Below are 25,816 nucleotides of genomic sequence, written 5' to 3' on the forward strand. Positions count from 1 at the left end.
CGTTACCATCTGTCACAGTAGACCGTCATTTCCTGTATACCACCCTGTGTGGTGTGGAAAAAGTATCAAAGTCTGTGGCCTCAAAGTGTCTTTACCCAACAGTATCAGGCGGAATTGTCATTGGGACAATTCATTGAACAATGGCAGTTAATGACTGATTGGGCATACACTCTGCATCAGTGGTTCCCAACCTGGGGTACACTGCAGACCAGTTGGGGGTACTTGAAATAAATATTGGTAATGGCGGAAGAAAAGGAAGAAGTCTCCCGATGGCGGAGAAGTCTCCCGTTGTCGTGGAGATGAATCACGTCACTTCTGGTTCCATCTGCAGTGTTTTGCCTGAACAGCAATCCACTGGGAGCAACACGCGCTGCCCTCGGACATCAGTGGTCATCTGGAGGACGCAGCGGCATTAATCCTGCAGGTGTACACAGCCAACGGCTAGACACAGAGAGACCGATTCCTGACCACACACTGGGGCAGATGTATTAAGCTTGGCGAAGAGATAAACTGGAGGTAAAGTGGAAGGAGATAACGCACCAGCCAATCAGCTGTGTTTGAAATATGAAAGTTGGGAGTTGCTTGGCTGGTGCGTTTATTTATCTCTCCACCAGGCTTAATACAACTGCCGCACTATTCCGCCACTACTCCTTATTTATATTTTGCCATACACTAGTGCAATTTGGCCACTTTTTACTGACTGGATAGAGAAATTGGATGAAAAGTGGCAGAGCAGATTTGACACACAGGGATGCAGTTTTGCTGGTTGTCTAGGTAAAGTATTTGCGGGTGCGTCAGGGTCAGCGACTGAGTCTTTTGTAGCAGTTGCACCGGCGGCCATGTTCAGATGGAAATTATTTGGCTGTATAGGACCCATGGTGCATCTTTGCGGACACAGCGTCAGATGAGCGCTGCAGCCTGTGGGTGTGACCAATGGTTGCGTCATTAGCGTAAAGACGCTATCGCACAGTGTAAACAGATGCAGCTGCAATAGCGTCCACCTCTGAGTCATGCCAATAGCCTTATGCCTGTTCTAATATTGACCCAGGATATGACGTGATACATACGGATGTCCTGTGATCAGAACACAGATACTGGCATCTGTGTTCCTCCCTGCAGCCTGACCCTAAACCTCCCCGCTAGTGCCTAACCCTAACCCCCTTCCCCGCCACCTAACCCTAGCTTCCATTCCCTGGGGGCATTGTCCCACTCCCCGCATACTCACCAATTGGGGAGCTGTCTGTCCAGGTTCTAGTGTTGGGATCCTGACCACTTTGGTGTTCCGGTGCCGGTACGGTAGAGGGCAGTCGTGTTGCCGGTGTGGATGTAATGAATGCTAACTTCATACCGATATGTTAATTATTGTACCTCTATCCCCAGGTTAGGAAGGGAGAATAGGTCACCATGTCCTATTCATGAACCAGACTATATCATATGTCTCACATATTCCTGGAAATGTTTCTAGGTTGCGGCCACATTGTCACTCTGACTATGCATCTGTCACATTAATAGTCACGCCGCTGGGCGAACGTCAGGAAACGAGTCTCCATTGCTCGTTTACCTTCACCGCCCGTAATCTCCACTTTTTCTTTTATTTTAAGCAGATTTCAAGAAAGCTTTGTATAAAGTGCTAACGGGAAAACTTTCTCAGAGCCTCTGGCAGGGAAGCAGGAAACATTTGCATCCTCTTTAGGGCGATCATCTAAGAGGACCTTTCCTGTGTTCTGGTCACAGCTCGCTGGGGCGAGCGCTCAGGCTGCCTGCGACATCAGCAGCGCCGGCCAGTGGTTATTTCTGGCTGCATGGGAAGACATGCGACTTCATTTCATGTCCCGCTTTCCATGCAAAGGTTGCAGGAGCCGCAAACTCTGAACTTCCATGGAAAGCTTCCTCTGTAATAGACGTAGGTCTGTAGGGAAAGTCACGCACTGCAGACATCACGGAGGGTGGGAATGTGCTTGGCTTTGCAGTACTCCTGCCGTTTGTGTACATTCTCAGCCTCCCTCCTACCACCCGCCTTTATGCATGCTTGCAAGAACATCAACTACTACCTCGAAAGCTACATAAACCCTACACAATACACAGCCGCTGGGATGTCCGTGTGTATACAGCACCCGGACAGACTACCGCTCCAAACCCGGCTGCTGCCTGATCTGGCCGGATCCATTATAGTCTTCATCCCCCGATGAGCCGCCACGGCACTGAGGGGATCAGCAATGTGGTGGTAAAGTTATGGGCGGAGACAAGTATATATCATTAGGTCGACAAGATTTCGGTCAACGGTCATTCGTTTGACCAGTGTTGGTCGACACATGAAGGTTGACGTGCATCAGGTCAACACAAGCAAATGTTGACACGGAAAACGTGGACATAAGGTTTTTTTTTAGGGTCTCTGTCGATGAAGGTCGACATGAACACTGTATAAGTGTACCGGGTCCCCTTGCCTGGCTGCGTTCGGCACCCTGTTATACAACATATATATATATATATATATATATATATATATATATATATATATATATATATATATATAAAAAAGTGAAAATCTCATGTCGACTTTTTGCGTGTGTTGACCTTTTTACCAACCGACTGCACGTTGACCTTTTTCATGTGTCCACCCACTGCCTTTCAACCAATAGTGGTCGTCCTAATGAATGTTGACTGAAGGACCGTATACCAGCGGCGATTGGCAGGTGGCCAGTAGGGAACACAAAGTAGTCCATCCAGTGGACGTGTTATGGGAGTGGCGTGGGCGTGTCATGGCAAGCAACTGCGTTCACAGAAGCACAGGCATGGGAGAACATGGTCAGGCGGAGAAAGTGCACGTGCAATGAGGCTGCTGGACGTTTCTATGACGAGGACGCACCAGTTGATATTGCATCACGCACAGATTCTAGAAGTAGGCGTCTCAGACGGTGCACACAAGGGGCGGAGTTTGTAGTGGTATTTGCATACACTCACAGAAGGGGACTTGCCAATACATGCCACTGCCAGGAACTCAGAACCTGGCCTGTCGTTATGTAGCTAATTGTCTTGTAACTAGGCTACATCATCTGGTCCAGCGGATCAGACGGACATATTGGGCACATTGTCTAGTGTATTCCAATTATGTTGCTGACAGTTGTCAGACTTCATTGGAGGCTAGGGGGGGACGGGGCGCTTTTGTGGCCAAGAGGTAACTCCACCTAAGACTTAAATATTGCAGCAATCCTATGAAAACAGACACACTAGGAATAACCACAAAGGTACATTAATAATTAGGCCGGTAAGTGCGGCAAGTCACACAGTCAGAGCTGATCACATATTTATGTTGTATCTCCAGGGAATGAGATGAGACTTCTGGCCATTGTTACTCATCTCTTTATTCCTAATTTTAGATTACATGTGTAACCCGAGGAAGATACTTTCTTCTAAATAAAATGACTTGTGGTCTGTGGTCAGAGATTGATGAATACATAGAACTGTGAACAGCTCCTACTGTCTGATTCTCGCACCTTATTACTTTCTACCCAACCACCATTGGGGCAATTCAATTGTCTTCTCGCTAGGACCAACTCTTCATATCCCGTCATTCTAGTCGGAGTGATGTTCAGTTGATTGTATTGGTGGTGGCCGTTTTTGTAATGGGCATGTGATGGGGTTTAGACACACATCGTTTGTCGAAATATGCCCGAAAGCCAAATGTTTCACACATCTGTGCTTGGCACCTCAGGAGGGTGTGAACAGAAATAATGGGTGCCTTTTGAGATTTGCGTATGATCGGGGAAACAATTGAATAGCTCCGTTGGATACAGGGCACCCCAAAGAGTTCCCAACGGAGAGAGGCAAAGCTCCAATCAGAATGAGATGCACAGAAACAGGGCACAGCTAGAGGAATGTCTTGTGTTACACATTGCAAGGGAGGGGATTGGGAAGGATCACTGAGAATTCAGTTAAAGGGGGTGATCCTTCCCAAGGGTGTGGTACAGGGGTCCTACAGTCAGGTTCCCAACAGTCATTAGCCCCAGGGTGAGCGCAACTAAGCCCCTTGCTCGCTACGCAAGCCACCTATTCTATTCTCCCTCTATGGGGGTCGTGGACCCCCATGAGGAAAAATACCCGACGGCCGTCGGGAAGCCGGCTGTTGTGTTTTGACAGTTGGGTAAATGCCTGTCGGGATCCTGACTGTCGGGACCCCGTCCGGCACCCCTTCCCAATGCCCTATAACACATGTAAAAAAAAATCTAATTGCAATCCCCTCGCATTTTGGCTGACAAGAAGCCGGCATTTGTGGGTAGGATCCGATCTTTTTCCGGCATTGACAGAATAAACGTAGGTATTCCCAGGCATTGGGAGAGGGTCTGTGCCATCAGCTTCAGCCTCGATCAGACTGTCTGTCGCAGTGTTGTGAGAGGGGCAGGGTTACGCACACTTGCGCAGACTGGGGAACTCATTCAATGGATTAGGAATCGTGTACAGATTTGCAGGTGAACAGCGATATTTTCAAATTTGCGCGGGGCAGGTTTGGTTTCTGTCTGTACGGCGGCTATCTGTTCACAGTCATCTGTAACTTTTGCAGATCAATGATCAGGTCTGAATCAGGCCCCATCTAAAAAAATCATCACTTTGAAATCTTCACTTTGTTCTCACGTGTACGTCGGCTGTGTATGACAGCGAGGGAGGCAGCTGTATATGACAGCGGGACACACAGTCTGTTTCCCTGCTCATGACCCAGTAATGGAACGAGATTCCTCTTAGTCTTGGACAAGTCATGTGCTGTGATCCCCTGGCGCCTCTGGCTCTCAGCAGCCGAACCCTGTGGCTTCTGGTTGTTTATTAATCAGGCGGCCATCTCTCCCTGTGCCTTCCTCTGTTACAGAGAAGGGAAGTCCCTTCCACACGGTGGGGCCCATGTACTTTCCACAGCTGTAACCTGCTGCTGTGTAAGAAGCGGCTCTGTGGTGGTGTTATGCTCCCCATAGGTATAGAGGAACCCGCTGTTGTGTGTATCCTGCTGCTGCTGCTGCTCACATAAAGGACCTGCTTCACTTCCATACGGAACGGGGCAAATTTAGCTTAAACTGACTTTTATTTCCGAAGGCAGAAATCATTCGATGGGCAGCAACCACTGAATGATTTATTCTGCTAGCGGAGGCATGCAAGATCGCATGGTACTGAGGGGATCTGATGGTGGGCATTTGGCACGGCTGCGTTTCAGCACTCTGTAGCCAACGGTTTTTGCTGCTTACCTAGCCTTACAGAATCACCTCCAAAGTGCTCGATGATAAAATGTAGAACAATGGGGTTGATGTATGAAGCAGTGAGGCCAGTGGAGAAGCTGTAGGACTCTCAGCAGCTCCTGTTCTCCAAGCGACCTGGCAGGTGCACGCATTACGCACTGGCATTTTTTAAAAGATCCACAGTTGGAGCTAATTATTTCTCTTGTGATTATTGGGGTTATGCTGGTTTAATTTGCTCGGATGAGAATTGGCATCCTTGCGAGTCAACCAGATCCCGCCTTGCGGATGGCGGTACTCCGGGCCAGAGGGCGCATACGTTCATATCAACATCCATTCACATGTCAGTGGGCACCTCCCACATCTTTCGATGGTCGCCGACCACTAAAAGATGTGGAAGGTGCACGCATATGTAAGGTTCTACTTAGGAACCTTACATATGAGTGCAGGTTCAGGAGGAAGGGGGCGGGCAGCTGACATCCAGTGCTGTCCGCTGGCCACCCCCCCTGCATCTCCGTCACGGCCGCATTAGCATGAGAACGCCCATGATATGCTGGGCATTCCCATATGCTAATGGGCCAGCCCCACGACCCCCCTGCCCGTGGGCGCACACACCCAGCGCATGCACATTGCTGAATAAGGTCCTATGTGAGGAGACCTGGAAAACATGAACTTGAGGACTGAGGTTGGGAACCACTGCTGTAGCCTTATGGAAGTTTCCAACTGGTCATCATATGACATCACAGAAACCTGGATCCAATGAGTGTGATCCTTTTGAAATGGGCGAGTGCTTGATACGTTCTCTTTAAAGGTTTATCTGTAAATAATCACGCATAGGACATAAGTAGTGTTTGCACTAAAACAAACTAACCAGGTCCATTGCGCCCTTTTAATAAAATGCTTCCAAACTTGCCTCAACTTGTAACATCCCATCAGTTAAGTGAGAAATTGCTGTCACCCGATTGGTAGCTGGGGCTTACGTCACAGTAGTTTATAGAACTATAGGATTCCTTCTCCAATTATAAACAAGATAACTGTACATCATAAATAACAGACAATTCGTTTATAGCCCGCAGCAATTAGAAGAGAGTTCCAAAAAAAAGTCTGCTGTAGCCTTACATAATCCTGGACCAATGTTCTTGTGAGTTCCTCGTTTCCCAGGGATCTGTAATGCATTACTGTGCAGCTCAGAGACAGACACCCAGATTGTTCCTATAAATCAACGTTCATCTGGACGATATTTCTGTAATACATACTGGCAGACGCTCAATCTGTTTAGTGATATCACTCAGGTGCATGAAAGGGAGAGGTAATACCGAATAAGAAAAAAATACTGAGCGATAGATTTAAAAGTCACATGGTAGTAGAATTCAGAGATCTTGGTTACTTATATTTGCAAATACCTGGGTTGGACCCCAAGCCATTTGTGAAGGCTTCTCTGACCATATGGCTTTGACCTATTGACTGTCTATATAGGTAGTATAGATATAACATCTGTATACACGTCACATTGTGGTGCCATTGATCGTCTCTCTGCAGGAGGAGCGGGGTCCCCTCCTGACAGCCGGCACTGGCATATTGGCACCCCACACTACCACAGTATAATTGGCTGTAGTGTTGCTGATCCTTCTAGCACATCTACAGCAGTTGGACATTATCTAAAGCAGTGATTTTCAACCTTTTTTTCAACTCGTGGCACACCAAACAAGATTTTAAAATTGCCAAGGCTCACCAACCGATCCCCACTGGGAAAATACATTGTGCCCCACAGGAAAAAATAAACCTATTGACTCCCATATGAAAAAACAACAATCACATTGGTCCTCACAGGTAACAAAAATAAAATACAATGGCCCTCACAGGAAAACAAAAGACCAGCGAATATGCGTTAAACTGGCGGTGGTGGCTGTAAATTGGCGGACATCCCTAGATCTGGTGACACACTCGAGAACAGCTCAAGGCCCACTAGTGTACCACGGCACAGTGGTTGAAAAAGACTGATCCTTCCTTGTGTAATTCATCAGTCTGTCCATCAGTATCTCGCCAACACCTGATCCTTCCTCTCCGCCCAGCACTGAACCAGCTGCTGTTGTGACTGCAGAGTTATAGACTCCTGTTATACATATGTCTCTCTTATAGAAAACATATTCCAGCTCTCCGTGTTTGACACCCAGCTCAACTCTCTCGGAATTATACCTTTTTTTTACTTTTTGTTTTTTCTCTGAAAATTCCCTGTGGAATTTCTGTCTCCAAATGATTTGTTAGTGTAACTACAGCTGTAGAGTTCAGTTTATACAATTATGCAATAAAAAAAACACTAGCAGATGTTTACTTTACCACTAGTTCAGTCTGCAGACTTGGTCGGCACGGCTGGTAATGTGATCGCGTTGCTGGTTTACACAGCGGTTAAGCTGTGTTCCACCCACCTGTCTCAAAGCTGAAATAAGAAATGATAATGGCTCAGGGCAGGCAATGCTTAGATAGACAGAAATATGCATTCCTGTATTCTCAGTCCAGAACAGTCTAATGGGGGAGACTGGGGCACGCGGGGCCCACCATGGTATGCAGGGGTAGGGGCCCAAGCTTGTGAGAATGAGAGAATGTGACCAACCACCGCAGGTGGACTTAGCCAACAATTAGAGGGGACTCTCAGAGAACCAGGGCCCCTTTATAAAGGAGTAGGTGGTACTGTGTCAGGACCACCTATTTTGATTGGCTGGAAGGGCAATCTTGGTGTAGTTTCCAAAGAAACAAATTAAGAATCAAAGTTCTTCAAGATTTTAGTCCACTGAGTTATTGATCCCTACAAGAGCGTGTGATGCCCACCTGGAATTTCCCCTGTGGGACAGTCCATTCTTTTCTGGGAGATGTATCAAACCTTCTTCAAGAGCGATAGCCAATTTGATACACTCCAGGGTCTGTACTTTGCAGCGCTGTAACATTCCAAAGGGAGAAGGCACGTGTTCCTTAGATTCAGTAGCAAGTTAAATAAATTCATTGATGAAGAGGACTCTACCTTGTGTAATAATTTTATCAGACCTTATAAGGAATAACAAACACACAGGGGTAGATGTATTAATCGGTGATAAGGGAGTAGAAGTGGCCCATGGCAACCAATCAGCTGCTCTGTATAATTTTTTTTAGTGCTGATTGGTTGCCATGGGCCACTTCTCCTCTGGCTCACTTCTCCTGCCTTATTACTGTTTCATACATCTGCCCCATAGCTACAGGAGGGAACTGATGGGGATGCAAGTGAAGACATGAGAGGCTGCCTTTTGCCAATCCCTGTTCTAAAGTCAGTCAGGCTACCTCTGGCAAGCACATGGAGGGCTGTGGGGCCCCCCAAAGAAATGCCACCCCACACTATTACTGACCCACTGCCAAACCGGTCATGCTTTAGGATGTTGCAGGCAGCAGAACATTCTCCTTGGTGTCTCCAGACTCTGGGCCTTATTTTGGTTCATTCTTTCTGACAAAATCCTTCTTAGATGGACAAAACCATGTGCACTGCAGGGGGGGCAGATGTAACATGTGCAGAGAGAATTAGATTTAGGTGAGTAATTTTGTTTCTGTGCAGGGAAAATACTGACTGCTTTATTTTTACACTGCAATATAGATCTCACTTTGAAGTAAAACCACACCCAAATCTAATTCTCTCTGCACATGTTACATCTGCCCCACCTGCAGTGCACATGGTTTTGCCCATCTAAGAAGGATTTTGTCAGAAAGAATGAACCAAAATAAGGCCCTCTGTCACATCTGTCACGTGCTCTGTGTGAACCTGCTTTCATCTGTGAAGAGCACAGGGCGCCAGTGGGAAATTTGCCAATCTTGGTGTTCTCTGGCAAACGCCAAACTTCCTGCATGGTGTTGGGCTATAAGCACAACCACCACCTGTGGACTTTGGGCCCTCATTACCACCCTCATGGAGTCTGTTTCTGACCGTTTGAGTAGACACATGCACATTTGTGGCCTGCTTTAGGTCATTTTGCAGGGCTCTGGCAGTGCTCCTCCTGTTCCTCCTTGCACAAAGGCAGAGGTAGCGGTCCTGCTGCTGGGTTGTTGCCCTCCTAATGCCTCCTACGCATCTCCTGATGTACTGGCCTTTCTCCTGGTAGTGCCTCCATGCTCTGGACACTACGCTGACAGACACAGCAAACCTTCTTGCCACAGCTCGCATTGATGTGCCATCCTGGATGAGCTGCACTGGGATGCAGTTAAAATCCCGGCGGTCGGGATCCCGGCGTTCAGAATCCCGACGACGGCGAGCGCAGCGAGCCCGCAATGGGGGACGATCCACATCCCCCCCCTTGTTGGGATTTCGGCGGTCGGGATTCCGGCGTCAGGATTTTGAACACCGGGATCCCGTCCGCCGGGATTTCATACTGAATCCGCTGCACTACCTGAGCCACTGGTGTGGGTTGTAGACTCCGTCTCATGCTACCACTAGAGTGAAAGCACCGCCAGTTTTCAAAAGTGACCAAAACATCAGCCAGAAAGCATTGGAGCTGAGAAGTGGTCTGTGGTCACCACCTGGAGAACAACTCCTTTATTGGGGGTGTCTCGCTAATTGCCTATAATTTCCACCTGTTGTCTATTCCATTCTCACAACAGCATGCGGAACTGATTGTCAATCAGTGTTGCTTCCTAAGTGGACAGTTTGATTTCACAGAAGTGTGATTGACTTGGAGTTACATTGTGTTGTTTAAGTGTTCTCTTTATTTTTGAGCAGTGTATATTCCCTACCACATGTAATGGTAGTACCCGGAGGAAACCCACACAAGCACGGGGAGAATATACAAACTCCGCACATGGTGGGAATTGAGCCTATGACCTCAGTGTTGAGAGGCAGTAATGCTAACCATTACACCATCTGTACTGCCCACCATAGTAACCCCCCCCCCCCCCCCCCCTCATTTACTTCCCTATATGTATATTTTGGCTGATAGCTGCAGTTATCCTGGTAACTCGCCTGGACAGTGTTGCAGTAGCATTACCGCCCTTGCAGATAGGCTTTGCTGAGTCTCCCTAGCAAATGGGCCATTCATTTAATGTGATGGTAATCTCCAGTAAGTCACCATGCCTATTGTTATTTAGGATTTGTTAGTTTGGTTTCTGCTGTTTTAGCCCATTCCAGTTTAGTAAATTGCAGGTATCTTGTTGCTTGTTCTGAACCTACACCCACCCGGCGTGACAAAGCTAAGGTAATATTAAATAATGGGGGGGGGGGGGGTCACATGCTGCGTATAATTGTGACATAGGCTCACACCTTGGATCAGTCCTCTTACCGTTGGGATGACAGCCGTGAAAGTACCTGGCAGCTTTCTTTCTCTTTGTAAACACCAAAAAATCGTTGTGGAGGTGATGAAAGAGTCATTAAGGAATGCAGTGTAAACAGGTCACGATAGGCATTTGTGTACGTTGGCTGCGTTCCCTGTATTGTATACGTGATGTTTGCCAAGCCTGAAAAAAGGCTACTAGGTACCACACAATTGTCTGCTCAAATTCCAGTATCCAAGTACACTGAGTATGGGAATAGGGATAGGGGTGGCTTGCCTATTGGACAAGTACTCCCATTTGTCATACACAATAATAACAATTTCTTACAGTATGTGGTGCTTTTCTCCAATACGACTACACAGGGGCACGATGTCAGATGTGACCATGTCAGGAAAAGCCCAACCTAGTGTGCTTGCATCAACCACACCAGGCACATGGGATTTTCCCCACCTATGAGCATGTTGGGTTTTTAGAGTCCACTATCCTTCTCTTAAAGCAGTGGTGTGCGGTCCTCAAGGCACCCCAGCAGTCCAGGTGTTAAGTATGTTCATGTTTAGGTACAGGTGACTGTGCCATCTGTGCACAAGCGGGGATAGCTCTAAATCCTGCACTTTTGGGTGCCTCGAGGACGGCGCTTTTGAACCAGTGTCTTAAAGCAGACTTGTATGTCCAGTGTAGAAAACCATGCTGTGGGTTCAGCAAATATTGTTTGAATAAGAGCGTCTGACAGCCCTGAGGTATGAGGTTCCTTGTGCCACAGTGATGTCGCTAGTTCTGAGCACATTAATCAGCTACACTAATTGTATCGGTTACCATAATACTGGGTTCATATGTTATAGCCTCAGTGTTCACCAGAAGAGCGGGTTCCAAGTTCCACCAGCATCCTGCAACTCCGGTAACTCGAATTGTAACTTCCTTTGGTTCTCATTAGCCCTCTTCAATTTCAGCGACTGTCTATACCTGCATCTCCTCTCACTTGTAATCATACAGCGCTAAGAGCGACCTGCCTCTGGTAGTATGCCGACAACTCCTCTGCTTCCCTACATCTCCGCTGCACAGTGGTTTTTGTGAGCCAGAGGAGGAGTGGCCCATGGCAACCAATCAGCTGCACTGTATAATTTTATATTATGCAAATTAGAGATGTTACTTCAGTGCTGATTGGTTGCCATTGACCACTTCTCCTCTGGCTCTCTTCTCCTCCCTTATCACTGCTTCGTACATCTACCCCACAGTTACTGTTCTCTTTAGTTCTGTGTCCCCTGTATTGTTATAATGTGTACAGCGCTGCTAACCTCTTGTGGCGCCTTATAAATAAAATGTAGTCCTAATAATCATACATATGCCCTTCGTCTGAAAGTTTGTTAATACAAAAACCTGATTTTGTTACATTTAAACCTATTCCTATGAGTAATAAATATAGAGGCAGCTGTATGGAAAAAGATTGGATTTACAAAAGCGCAAATGGCTGTCACATGACCAGTGACCTCACTCATCGGGAGCGGGAAGACATTGCTTTATACCTCCTCTCTTTTCATATTAGATCATTCTTTTTTGTTTGGGATTAAGTGCCTTTTAAATTAAAGCTGTCATTCAATCAGGGTGTTTGGTTTCGTTGTTAATTTGGCTTTTTTTTTTTTTTTATGATTTCTGTGATTGACAAATCCGCTAATAAACTTGTGATTTGTAACGCAAACAGGACAAAGTTGATTAAAGCTTGTAGCTGTGATAAAGTCCAGCTATCCTACACAGCATGTAGACTGCAAAGCGTTTTGTCAATCAGAATTGTATTGTGTGTGTGTGTGTGTGTGTGTGTGTGTGTGTGTGACACAATCATCCATTTTATGGCAGTCAATCTGGTTCCAAAATCCGATGGTAATGTCATACGCTCAAGGATTCCTATGGAATAATTTGTGTGTTCTTTCACCTCTTTCTCTCTGCAGCTAAAACGTGATCCTCCGGACGAGATCCCAGATTTAAAAGAACTTGTTCTGGAGCGTTATGCCACACTTCAGGGCGAGAACACCGATGAGGCCCTGAGGAAGGCCGATAAGTACGTCCAGTTGAAAGAGCAGCTAAGAGACCTGAGAGCACAAAGTAAGGAAACATTAGTTATGGTTTCTGCTGGTTATTGTGTTGTTTAGTGCATTAAGCCTTGCGTTGTGCTTGTATGGTCTCTCCAGTCCCCTTAGACTTCTCCAGTGCTTTTAACACCATTCTTCTGGGGGAAAAGCTGGTTGATTCTGGGGAGGATAATCACCTGGATTACCTTACTAACCACCCACAGTATGTGAGGACCAGGGAGTGCCAGTCCGATACTATGGGGTCTATTCAATGATGTGGGCGAGCGGGGCTTCCTGCTCGCTGTCACCGCTCGCCCTGTCAGTATTCAACTCACCCCCTCATACGCCAATTTCCCCTCGCTCCGTTTTTTGGGCGAGGGGGGGAATCGGCGTATGCGGCTGCAGAAGCAGTGAGACTCGCGGCTAAATACTGTGGGTTCGCTGCGGGTCTCGCTGTTTGGGGGAATCTTCCCCAACCTATGACGGCGAGGATTCCCCCGGAACGTTGAATAGGGCGAGCGGCCGGCGTGGGGGTTAAACAGCGAGGATCGCTGGTTTTCTGCAATCCTCACTGTTTAACCCCCTCACCGGCCGCGGCGAGCGGCATTGAATCCTACAGACTCTATCTGTAGTACAGGGGCGCCGCAGGGAACGGTTTTGGCACCATTTCTCTTTACCTTCTGTACTGCGGATTTCACATATAATACATCAACCTGTGTCATCTGCAGAAGTTCTCTGATGACCCTGCTGTTGTGGGCCTTATCGTAGATGGGGACGATGGGGAGTACAGAGAACTTGTGCAGAACTTTGCTATTTGGTGTCAGGGGAACCATCTTCAGCTTAATATGAGAAAGACTAGGGAGTTGGTAGTTGGTTTCAGGAAACGTCAGTATACTCCCCCAACACCAGTGAGGATTTAGGAAATGGATATTGAGATCGTAAGAACTTACAAGTATCTGGGTTTTCACCTTAACAATAAACTGGACTGGTCTGATAATTCTGCTGCTCTGTACAGGAAGGGGCAGAGTAGACTTTATCTGCTGAGGAGACTGAGGTCCTTTGGAGTGCAGGGAGCGCTCCTGAAGACCTTCTTCAACTGTGTAGTGGCATCGGCCATATTCTACGGAGTGGTCTGCTGGGGCAGCAGTGTTTCCACAGCCGACAATAAGAGACTAAACAGACTGGTAAAGAAGGCCAGTTCTGTCCTAGGAATGCCTTTGGATTCTGTAGAGGTTGTGGGTGAGAGGAGAATGATCAGCAAGAGAACATCCTTATTGGATAATGCATCAAAACCACTCCAGAATATTGTGACTGATCTGTGCAGCTCTTTCAGTGATAGGTTGCTTCACCCTCGATGCTCAACGGAGAGATACCGCAGGTCTTTTCTTCCTGCTGCGATTAGAATGTACAACTGTCATGGTCTGTAGGAGACCTGCATGTTCTTAGGTGCCCACACACTAGAAAGATCTGTGATCTTAAGATGTGCACATAAATTAGTCCTGGACAAAAGATTTCAGGCAAGCGCACATCTTTACCAAAGGTTTTTCTTAAGATCCCATGTGCGTTCCTATGGATCTTTTGTTAAATCTTCTGATCTTTCCTGCAGCACGTAAGATCAGAAGATTTAGCAAAAGATCCACGGGAGCACGCATCGGACAGATATCGGCCGATTTATCGGTAAACATCGTACGATATATCGGCCATCGGCAAAAAAATCGTTCTAGTGTGTGGGCACCTAGATCCTAGATGTATATTGTTTGGACTTCGTATCATGTGTGGCGTTATTATACTATTTTACTCTTATCTGTAATTTTGAACCGTGTAAATTTCTCCATTGTGAGACGAATAAAGGAATTCTATAGATGACCCTTCTCCCTCCCTGTACCACGCTGTGGTCAGGGAACCCGGAATGGCTTTAACATGTTCTTAACAGTTTTTTTTTTTACCTGATATTTATAACCTGTTAAGCACAAAGCATGCAGTCTATCAAATCTTTGTACAGATGAGCCACATCATAAGTAGGATCACCTCACTACACTGAGCGGATGTATACGCTTATACTGTACATCCACCCGCAAGCACCCGCACAGACCAATGCTTGCAAGCGGATGTGTAAACTGTTCTGTGCTGACTTGCCAGGGTCCCACCATGCCCTGGTCTTGAACCTTGGGGGTACGGACCCACTGGGAAGTTGTTTGGTGGACCCATATAATTTTGGCTAGAAATGATGCTGAACACCTCTGTTTTGCTCTGTTAGATTGTGGAGATTATTAGAATTGTTCTGGTAAATTGGGTGCTTAGTTCTGTGGGGGAGCCATACAATGTTGTGGAACGTATGTGCTAAAAACGCCAGCTTCGCCCACATTTGTTATATAAATTCAAATAAATAATTTTGTGTAAAAAAAATGATTATATTACCTCTATAAGGTAAGATTACAGGTCATTATGATGAATAACAAAGTTTGCTTGCCATATTTTCACACCTATTTTGACTAATTCCACATTTACACTTATCTTTGGAGTCCTGGAGGACAGACAGAGGGGAGGACACCACTGTGGAATAGAAATTTAGCTCATAGGGCTGATTCAGAGACTTCGACAGTTAATGTTATGCCGCAGGAGCCATCTTGTGCAAATAGATGTCTCCTGCCGGGTTCTCTGTCCCGCTGCTGCATCCACGGAAGCAGCATCAGATTACTCTCCGGGTTATGCGGGACAGCCGGGGTTTTCATGCTGCTGGGGCCAGGCGTTGCATATGAAACAGAGGCGACACTCCCCTGTTTTGTGACGCGTGCACTGCAAGTGATTTATGACGCTGCAAGCAATCTGAAGGCCCCCATACACTGGGCTGGTTTGTCCTAAGGACAAGTCGGAGCAGTTTTCCTGGAGCCCCCCGACAGCCCCCTGAGAGGCTAACATGCGATCTTAATGTGCCATTTTTACATGCAATAATCACATGCAATGTGATTTATTGCATGTAATACCCCCGGTGAGCTGCTGCGGCGGGGGGGTGGGCAGCGGGGTCCGGCCAGCTGGTGGTGGTGGCTGCGGGGGGCAGGCAGCTCGTGGTGGCGGGCAGCCGCTACTGGGAGCTTGTAGCCACATTTTGCTGGGTGTTGAGTTGGTATGTGGCTGCTGAATATTTTGAAATGATTGGCCCGGACACTGATTGGCTGAGAGAATTCTCTCAGCTAATCAGCGGCCTCCCATCTGATTGCAATCAACGTCTGGCCAGTCATTTCAAAATATTTAGCAGCTGCATCTCGCCCTGCCGCCAGGCAAAATGATGCTACAAGCTCCCAGCCGCCTCCGCTGCTCTGACAGACCCCGCTGCCCAACACTACGAGCTGCCCGCCGCCACCTCCAACTGGCCGGACCGTGCTGCCGACCCACCGCCGCACGGGGAGGGATGTCCCAGGTCGGACGGCCAGCAGGTCCAACGACCGGCTCAGGTCTGATGCGCATGGGACCGACCTCACGCCCCGATTCGTTGGAATCGGCCCAAATTGGTGGCTCAGTGTATGGGCACCTTTACAGGAGACCTGCCTGTGCGCAATACTGATCCTGCGCCTGCCGAGATCTCTCACCATCGGTGTGTGCGCAGACTGACAAGATTGCGTACTGCACTGAATCAGGCCTGTAGTGTTTCCATATTTTTGCTTCTGTGGTCAAAGTGTATGAACCAGGATGCAACTGGTCTGTCAGTATACATTATACTGTATGTTACATGGGGACTACGTTGCTTCCTTTGCTTTGGAAAGTTTACGTGGTGCCTTTTGTTCATCTAACCTGTTTAATGGTTTAGGACGGTGTCTGTTTCATGTGAAGGTTTAATGGCTTGCACAGCAGTTACAGTGTACTGGGTGTTGCAATACTTGGGAGACCTTTGATTTCTCTGTAGACCGAATGCATCACTGGAAAATTGTCAGGTTTCCTGGTTTTGTTTATTAGCAGGAATCTCCGATCCCTCCGGTACCGCCACCGGGTGCATCACCCATAGTTTTCTATGGGGGGTGCAATGCTGCCCGATGTATCAACATCTGGGAACAGCACATTTATCCCAAGGCTACCACCATTCTGAGACTGCAGTAGCCCATTGCAGCCGAGAAGCTACACACCACACTGCTGCCGGGGCAGTGCGGTCAGTGGGGTTGGCGGGGGTGGGGGGCCGCTCTAAGCACTCATGCACAGACCACCCGACTCAGCACATTGCACCTTTCAGAGCCCTTTCCCTGCGTGTCTGGGGTGATACATCCCTGTGATAAGATCATTTTACAATGCGATCTTGGGCGGTAATATTCCACCCAGATCGCGTTGTAAATGCGATCCATGATAAATGAAAAATTCCAGAGCACAATGGTGATGCACCATTGTGCTCTGTAATGTTTCAGAGAGCACTTATTTTTTGAGTCATTTCTGCCCGTTTTGCTACAAACTGTGCATCAGTCCCCGGATCAGCATATTAACGCTCCATGGGGCCATTGGTTCCCCCTGAAAATAAATACCGTGGCAGCATGTTGTGCACAGCCCACAAGGGTGTGCAACATTTAGGTCGACAGTGTCTACGTCAACAGTAAATAAGTCGACCACTGTTGGTCAACCGGAAAAAGGTTGATGCGTCAAAATGGTCGAAATGCCATAGGCCACCATTGACAAAAGGTTGACATGGAAAAGGTTGACACAGATAAAAAATCAAAATGTGTTTTTCCCTCCATCTTGTTGATGTCTGTCGACATCATCTATTTCTGACATGGAGGAGAAATAAGAACAAGTTGGTTTAAATAAAAATAATGAAAAACTCATGTTGACCTCTTCCTGTGTCAACTATTAGCTTGTGTCGACCTAGACACTGGATCAACCAGAACCAAGCCCACTAAGTTACTGCCAGCAGACATTGGACATGCTATCTGCATCTGATAGTATGAGATGTACAGGTACTATACAAACAGCTGCTCCCAGCATCAGACTCAGCTGAGGGAATACAGCAACAAGGGAATCTCTGTCTCTCGGACACAGACTGAGAAATCCCAGCAGGTATACAGGCCGGTTAGGTATTTGCAGACACATCCAATATAAATAATAACATATTTGGGGCTAATCTTGCTCATTACAGCTAAGCAAGGAAAGTCCCTGACCTCAGATCCGAATACATAGTGCACATTGCCGTGTGTGTCAGTGATATCACAGTGTAAAACCAGAATATAAAGGGGAAACAACCAAATTAGCGCGAGGGAACTTCTCCCATGCAGGAGACATCTCAGTAGCAGAAATGCCTCCAACATGCAGCTGAGATTCCAGCACTGTAACCAACGATGTAACCCAGAATCTCACTGGTGATTTTCCATGGAGATGGCGCAAAGTAAGTCACAGCTGACCGACGTAAGGCCGGGATGTTTGCGAGTTAACGCCCTTGGCTCTCCCCTTCCATAAAACATGGGGCCATTACACCCCCATTTCTGGAAATGCACCTCCCCACCCCCTCAACGCCGCTGCATGTTGATCTGGCAAAAGGGAAGATCAGGCGAGTGAACAAGGTCCGTTCTGCGCATGTAACCACAGATTCCAGATGCCTGCATCATTTTGAACACAGTCTAGCACAAAGTACCACCTAGTATGGACTGTACACTTGGGCGACATCTAGCTGTCCTGGCAATATATGCCCAATACTTTACATCTTCCAGGTAGAACAGGTCCATCTACCATTGAGACCCATGAAGAACGCAGGAGTGGTATTCAGTATTGCAGCAAAGAACGTGGTAACTGGTGTCTCTCTAGCAGATCAGCACCGGTGGCCAGACCACTTCCTACCAGTAAACGATGAACACGGCTAATAACAAGGGCCACCCATGCTGAATAAAAACCTTTACTAGCCTATGAAGGAAATGGAGCATGGCGTCGTAGAGGAGTAACATGGGTGGGATATTGGGATAGGCAGACTGCCTTTAATGGAATCCTAGATAGCAAGAGGGAACGTGAGGGAACAGATTGTAGATTATAGTCAAATCCGAATTCTGTTCCGTGTTTTTTTTAAATAACTGATTTGTGCTTTGATATTAGTGTTCATTCTAGCACTCTGCATCTTTCATAATGTGTGCAGTACCTCTTCCCTGCCTGGGGTGTCGCTGTCTGCTGTGGTGCTTCTAGCACTGGTCCGGTCTGCATATATCCGTGCGATTCAGTGACGTCACTGGGACCCGCTAAGCATGCAGGTCGTTTGGCTGTATGTCCAAATTGACCTGCATGTTCTGCAGACCGCAATCCTCACTAACGATGCGCGGGAGGGCACATCAGTAACGATATTGAGCGTACACACTTTACATTATTGTGGAAGATATCACTCAGAAGCCCCTTTGTGTGTATGGAGGCTTAAGGTGCCTAGGACAAAAATCTAAGTGTCCCCCCCTCAATGCTGATAATCAATAGGAACCAGGAAACTGCAGCTAATGTCTCTGGACCCCGTTGCTGGACCATGGACCTGCTCTGTTAATGACACAACTCGGGGACAAGGTTTTATTTTCTTCCTGAGAGGTTTCAAAAAATTTTTAAACCCTCGGAAATGTACAAGGAACATGCCGAGAAGGAAGCATATGATGTTCAGCAATTAGGTGATAAATACACACTATAAATAGAACGCACGCATTTCTCACAGAAATCCCTTTTCCATGTCAGTTGTCGTGACTGCGCGGTGCATGTCATTATCATGCCACTCATCAACAATGGAGAGATCTGTGAGAGGTTAGTGCGCAGTCTGAGGAGTGCGGAGGCGACTCACTAACCCATCCGACGCGTTCATCTGCACTTACCACCACCCGCTACTCATTGTGCTGACAGAGTCAGCAGGGTAATAGACGCCAAGTGGGACAATCAGAAGGTGCTGTAATATGCGCTGAGAATGGAGCATGTGTCTGACAGTGATGCGGGTGCCCAGCCATTTCATTGGCTGAAAACAGCCTCTCAGATCACAGCATACTAGTTTATAGTCTTCATAGTGACGTGCGGTTTTCACAATTTTTCTTTTGATTTTTTTATTGTTTTCGATCCATATAGACTCTGATTGGGAACAGCAAAGTGTGCCGGGTGGAGCGCGTCACATGGCCCAAAGGTTCACTCGTCGTGCTAGGGTACTCACTAAACTAATTCGAGGTCTGTGTCGTCATTGACACCAAAACCATGAAAACTCATTTCGATCTTTTCACGTGTTGACCTTTTCCATTGCTTGTCAAACGGTTGTCTATGTCGACTTATGACATATCAACCCTTTTCCCATGTCAACCTTCTGCCTGTTGACAATACATGATGGACCTATTTACTTTTTTATTTCTTGTCTATCGATCCTTTGATCCACGCTCAGAGAATGAAATGGAACAATGTAGTTATGATTAAGTTATTTCTTGCTAAATACAGGGGCAGAGTTCCTATTTTCTGTCCCCGGTCTGACCCTTCTGCAGCATGAAACGTCTTATGATAATCTGATGTGGGTGCGATTACTTGCCAGGTTGAGCCAGTGGGCTAGCTACTGGTCATGTCTATGAGGTGAAGTACCCCCAGTGACCACTGGAGGCCACTCAATGGACCACATTACTCCTTTGTGTGCTAAATGATGCCACAACAGAAAGTGAGAGCAGTTTTGCAGGGAAACGCAGGCGGGGTTTCCGGTTGCACAGAAACCACCATCCTCTTGGAAAGTTGTTCAAATTATGACAATAGCAATGGAATATTATAGGATTACTAGAGCTGCCACAACATCATGCAGTGTAAGGGACAGAGCAGCACTTGGCCAGAGAGTAGCTACCAGGAAGAAGAGACAGGAGCCTTACCATGAAGTGGGAGAATGTGAGCTTTGAAAGTGCAGTACTGGTTCTATTATGTTTGTGTATTTATTAATGATGGTAGGTTTAACCTTTTTCCTGACAACTTATTTATATTATTTAAAAGTTTAATACAGCCCATAATATAGTTAGACATATATAGTGATAAATATTATTACTGTATTCCATACAGCATCCAGTGTATAAAAAGACCAGTGTGTACATTAATGTCCAGGGTCGGTATTATGTTCCTCTAGCGCTCCCCCACACTCCATCTCTTTTTACAATGGTCCACAGACTGATAATTTGTGTACTGCATTTGGAAACCCTCCTCTAGAAATCCTGCGTTTGCCACTGATCTGTCTCAAACTTGCTGCATACGTGGAGGGGGAGCTGGGAAGACAGAGATTGGATTTAGGAGCAGATAGGGACTGCGGGTGGGGTAGAGCATTTGTGATCCTACCTGCTGCAGGTAGGATCTCAGAACCGACCATTGCAGTGGGTGGGGTTCGTGATCGGATCGCAATCACATCAGCGGCATTTTTTCGCGGCGCGGCCGTCAGCTCGTGAGCGGGTCGTACGTTCCTGTGACGACCCGCTCACGAGCACCATCGTCCTGGTGTGCACTGTTCCTTTGTATGGATTTGCTTTATGCCGCGCAGTTCTGCCTTTTACCCTGTAGATGTCACTATTGTAGTTGCTGCCCATCTCTTCATATTGGGCAGTGGAAAGTCTGTGACCTGCTGTCCTAAACTATTAGTAGCTTACCTGTATCTTTGATTAGTACCTTGCTGTAACCTGTAAGACTATATCCCAGCGTACACGATTCCCTATTGGTGTACAGTCATGTTTATTAGTGACTTCATGAGAAAGCAGCCAATTTATCCGCAATCTTATTGCAGACGGATTGCGAACTGAATTCTGTTGCGCCTATTTGCACTTCCTGATTAGTACACTACCCACTGCCTCATACATGAGACTATCAGGCATTGTTATCTTTGGTGCTTACATTTACCCCATGCTTAGATATAACAAGTGCAACGTTAGAATTCAGCTGTGTGTGCAACTCCGATCCATAATGAGAATGCAGCCAATGATTAACTAAACCCTGTGACATCAGCGCACTTAGTATGATTTATCTCTGTGGTAAGAACCTGTGAAATAGTTGGTGACCTCATGACAGTACAGTGTTTTTAGAACCAATGACATCACTGGTGAAGACATAAAGAGAGTACAGCTCACTAAGAACCAGTGTCGTCATGAGTTCAGCAGATTTTTATTCACTAAGAACCTGTGACATCATCAGAGTACAGCTGGGTTTTTCCACTAAGAACCTGTGACATCATGACCGTATAGCATTTTTATTCACGAAGAAACAATGACATCACTGATGACATGAGTGCAGTGTTTTTATTCACTAAGAACCAGTGTCGTCATGAGTGCAGTGTTTTTTGTTTTTTTTTGCTAAGAACCTGTGACCTCATGAGAGTACAGCGCATTTTTATTCACTAAGAACCTGTGACATCATGAGAGTATAGCGCATTTTTATTCACTAAGAACCTGTGACATCATGAGAGTACAGCAGGGTTTTATTCAGTAAGAACCTGTGACATCATGAGAGTACAGCGGATTTTTATTCACTAAGAACCTGTGACATCATGAGAGTATAGCGCATTTTTATTCACTAAGAACCTGTGACATCATGAGAGTACAGCAGGGTTTTATTCAGTAAGAACCTGTGACATCATGAGAGTACAGCGGATTTTTATTCACTAAGAGCCTGTGACATCATGAGAGTACAGCGGATTTTTATTCACTAAGAACCTGTGACATCATGAGAGTACAGCTGGTTTTTTTTCACCAATAACCTGTGACATCATGAGAGTACAGCTGGTTTTTTTTCACCAATAACCTGTGACATCATGAGAGCACAGCAGGTTTTTTCACTAAGAATCTGTGACTTCACTGGTGACATCATGAGGACAATTATTAATTGAGAACCTCTGAACTCACTGGAGGACACTTCTTTTTTGCTGGATGTATGTACTTCATTCCCATGAAAGTTGGTTCTGTGCTATCGCTCATCAGCAAAGTCTGAGAAGAGTGCATGTATTCATCGGGTGCAAACGCTGGGCCTAGTAACACCTGGCATTTGTTTTTGTACAAATACATGTGATTGTTATCACTTGTGTTTTGCTTGGGTGGTCTGGTCACTGAAGGTGACCTAGGTTTCTCTGAATCTAGGTTTCTCTGAATATATCCATTCGCCATAGATCAGCAGCATTCGGTGTAAACACCATACTACCACAACACACCAGAGCCTGGGTGACAACGCTAGTCCCTATGGGCTCAAGAGTAACAAGGCGATAAAGCACCTAAAGTTTTCGTATTGGCGGCATACACCCTCTTCTGCGTAATACCACATACAGGTGGAAGCGTCTGTGTACATTTCCAGGACAGGAGGAGCAGAGGGAAAGACCTAGAGAGCGGTAACAAAAGCCTCATTCATCATCCTGACAATGTACCAACGCAGATGTAACATTACACCACATAAACAGCACGACAGGTTTTGTTGTGTAAGATTTTCAAATTCTAGAATAACTGCTACAAATGGGACAGAGGCAGCTATTGGATAGTTCTAACAATGCCATACCGACCTCTGGTACCATTACTAGAGTCACGCTAAGTAGACGCAGATGTCAGGCAGTCGGCTCTATTCATTGCCGACATGGGAGACTCCATCGTTAATTTTGACGATAAAGATAATGAACTAATAATGATCATAGATTCCTTTGAACCTTTAGAGGATTAACTTTTGGCTTATGCTGCCAGAATAGTGCTGTAGCCAGTGCTGTCGAGGGAGGGGGGACCGGGTACTTATTACCCGGACCCAGGTCTGATCGAGGAGCCCTTGCCCCACGCCCCCTTCCCCAGCTGCAGAGAGAGAGGAAAGGCTGCCGCAGCAGCAAAGCCTCTCTCCCCAGCCCAGTGGGGGAGAGAGGCGGCGGCAGCCTGTCCCCCGGCACACAGCCCACACCCCCTGCAATTTTATTTTGACATGGTCATGACAACGCCCCTTACCATTGGCCGTGCCCCCACTTGTTGGCCACACCCCCTTTCAGCTGCCCTGGCTGTTGCACAGTGTATATAGAGTAGTGTTTCCATCAGTAAGTTACATTGGCATAGCTATCTATGGGGCTTTTCAGAGTTTAGTACATAGGGGTCAGAATGTCTTATGTATAACATTCATTAGTCTGTTTGTAAGGTTTTGCTTCCACATCCCTGCACTGATTGGGATGAAGCCAATGTGAGGTGGTCCAGATGGGTCCTGGACAGATTATATGTTAGGGTCCCCTCTTGGCAGAACTGTGACCCATAGAGCCTGTCCTGAGCTTTCCGCCGGGTGGATTTGGACGAAAACTTCTTAGAGTGGTGACATTGGGTTCCAGAACACTTACTAGAGGGTTAAGGTCCTGTTCAGACCTCACAATGGTGTAAAAAGAATAAAAATACCTTTCACATTCCAAAAATGACATTTGTTAGTAAATCCTGCAACCGTATAGGTGTTGGTGAGTTCTCTGTGACTGGGATATGACTCCGGCAGCCTGTATATCGCAGACCACTGACCATGTTCTCACATGCTCCTCTCTGTGTGGTCCACCAGCCACATCTGAGCAGTCTCCATGTGCGTAGAACCCGGCTGTACACTGCGGCACGTTTCCATATACACAGGACAAGAATAGAAGTACAATAATCAATGTCAGGATCTTTACTGAATGGAACAAACACACGTCACAGGCCGAACATGAAAACCTCTATTGATGCTGCTTATGAGAAAGCAAACAGCCTCCATCCCCCAGGGCCCGAATCACAATATTGCTCAGATTGATTACTAAGATGCAATTTCCCTTGTCCTGGATTATACACTGTGTTTTGTTTCCATTTCTGTACTCTCATTAGAAGATTAACTGTTGCACTGAAAGCGTTGTGTTACGTCAATGTCCGTGGGACCATAGAGTTGTGCAGGTGGTTTAAGAGGGGTAGACGGGACTCTAATAGGTAGGATAGGCCAGGAGGTGTCTGGCTGTACAGTCTGCAATTGTGTCCAGTTTACTACTACCCCTTTTTCCACTTCCACACCAACCAATCATCTCCTGTCCTTTTACAGGCTGAGTTTGAAATGACAGGAGCTGATTGGTTGGTGTTTTCTCTTTTTAAAGAACCATCCTCATGGACCTACTTATGACCGTTTTTCCCTACAGTAAAAGGACAAGCCAGCCTGCCACAGAACAGACAGCCACGGTTCCCCCAGTCTTGGACACTGGTGGCAGCACAATCAACAGATCAGTGAAATTCGGGCGAATTCAGACTCACTTTCTGTGTGTTTGTGTTCTACACTCCGTGCCAATAGATCCAACTCGGAGCTGGTATCGCATGTGTCTCCCTATGGTGAATGGACCGCACTGCATGTTCTCCTATGCATCTTAAAGGTGGCCATACATCTACAGATCGATTGTCAGATTGGGCTGGTTGGAACAAACACCTGGTAATATCTGAATGACAGTTTTTGGCAGTTTTCCAGCATTTCAAAGCAAAAGGTCAACTGTCATTTACTCTCATCCATTGCCAGGATTTTGTTCCAACCAGCCCAATCTGACAATCGATCTGTAGATGTATGGCCACCTTAACACTTTGCATTTTAAATGATATATTTACAACAAAACCCCATCTCTAATGTAATTTAATTTAATTTTCGGTATCTCACTAGGATCTGTAACTTCTTTGTATTGGGCAGAGACCATGAATACAGACTCTCTCTCCCCTGCTGTGTCACTTACACAACACCATCACATATACAATGGAAGTGTGAATAGTCCTTTGGCCCCCGGTGATGCTGATAATTAGCTTTTGTTTGTGCCCTGCAACAAAAGACTTGTTATCTCGCTCTGTATAAAGGCAGTGTCAGGTCTTTTGCAGTTGTATCAATGGACGGATTCTTAATCATCTCAAGTAACACCCGATTCTGTCTCCATCTAATACTTTTCCAATTACCGCTTTCCCTCGGTAAGCAAAGGAAATGAAGCTCTGTGCTAGGTGCCAGAGACAGGCGAGACTGCATTGTCCTGAGCAGGCAAGGTGACCTTCCTCACTGTGTCTCAGTCCCATATTCTTTCTAGTGCTGATAAGATTTCCATGTCCAGATTTTAGCACGCCCTTGTCTGCATTCACTGGGGCCTGTGTATTAATGATCACAGCAGAGATTAGCACATAGGGGTCAGGCCGTCCTCTCCACTGATAATAATTAGGCAGGCGGTCAGCAATTAGCCTTCTGCAGGAGATTTATCCCACATTCGGTTGTTACAGCATAGCAACAATTCAGAAAGTTATGCTGAAACGTAGTGGCGGATCCAGAGGGGGGGCTGCAGCACAGTGCAAAATTCAAATAGAGGAG

The 25,816-nt window shown here is 46.6% G+C and overlaps 1 protein-coding gene across 1 annotated transcript in view; it reads left to right on the plus strand.

Annotated features, from left to right (window-relative positions):
• Nucleotides 1-25,816, plus strand: part of NSMCE2 (NSE2 SUMO ligase component of SMC5/6 complex) — a 181,305-nt gene that overhangs the window by 71,449 nt on the left and 84,040 nt on the right. Inside the window, exon 4 of the mRNA XM_083144835.1 lies at nt 12,437-12,590. Coding sequence (XP_083000961.1) covers nt 12,437-12,590 — 154 coding nt within the window. The remainder of the gene's footprint in view (nt 1-12,436; nt 12,591-25,816) is intronic.

This window comes from Crinia signifera, chromosome 5 (assembly GCF_055691185.1).
Source record: "Crinia signifera chromosome 5, ASM5569118v1, whole genome shotgun sequence".
Classification (NCBI taxonomy): Eukaryota; Metazoa; Chordata; class Amphibia; order Anura; family Myobatrachidae; genus Crinia; species Crinia signifera.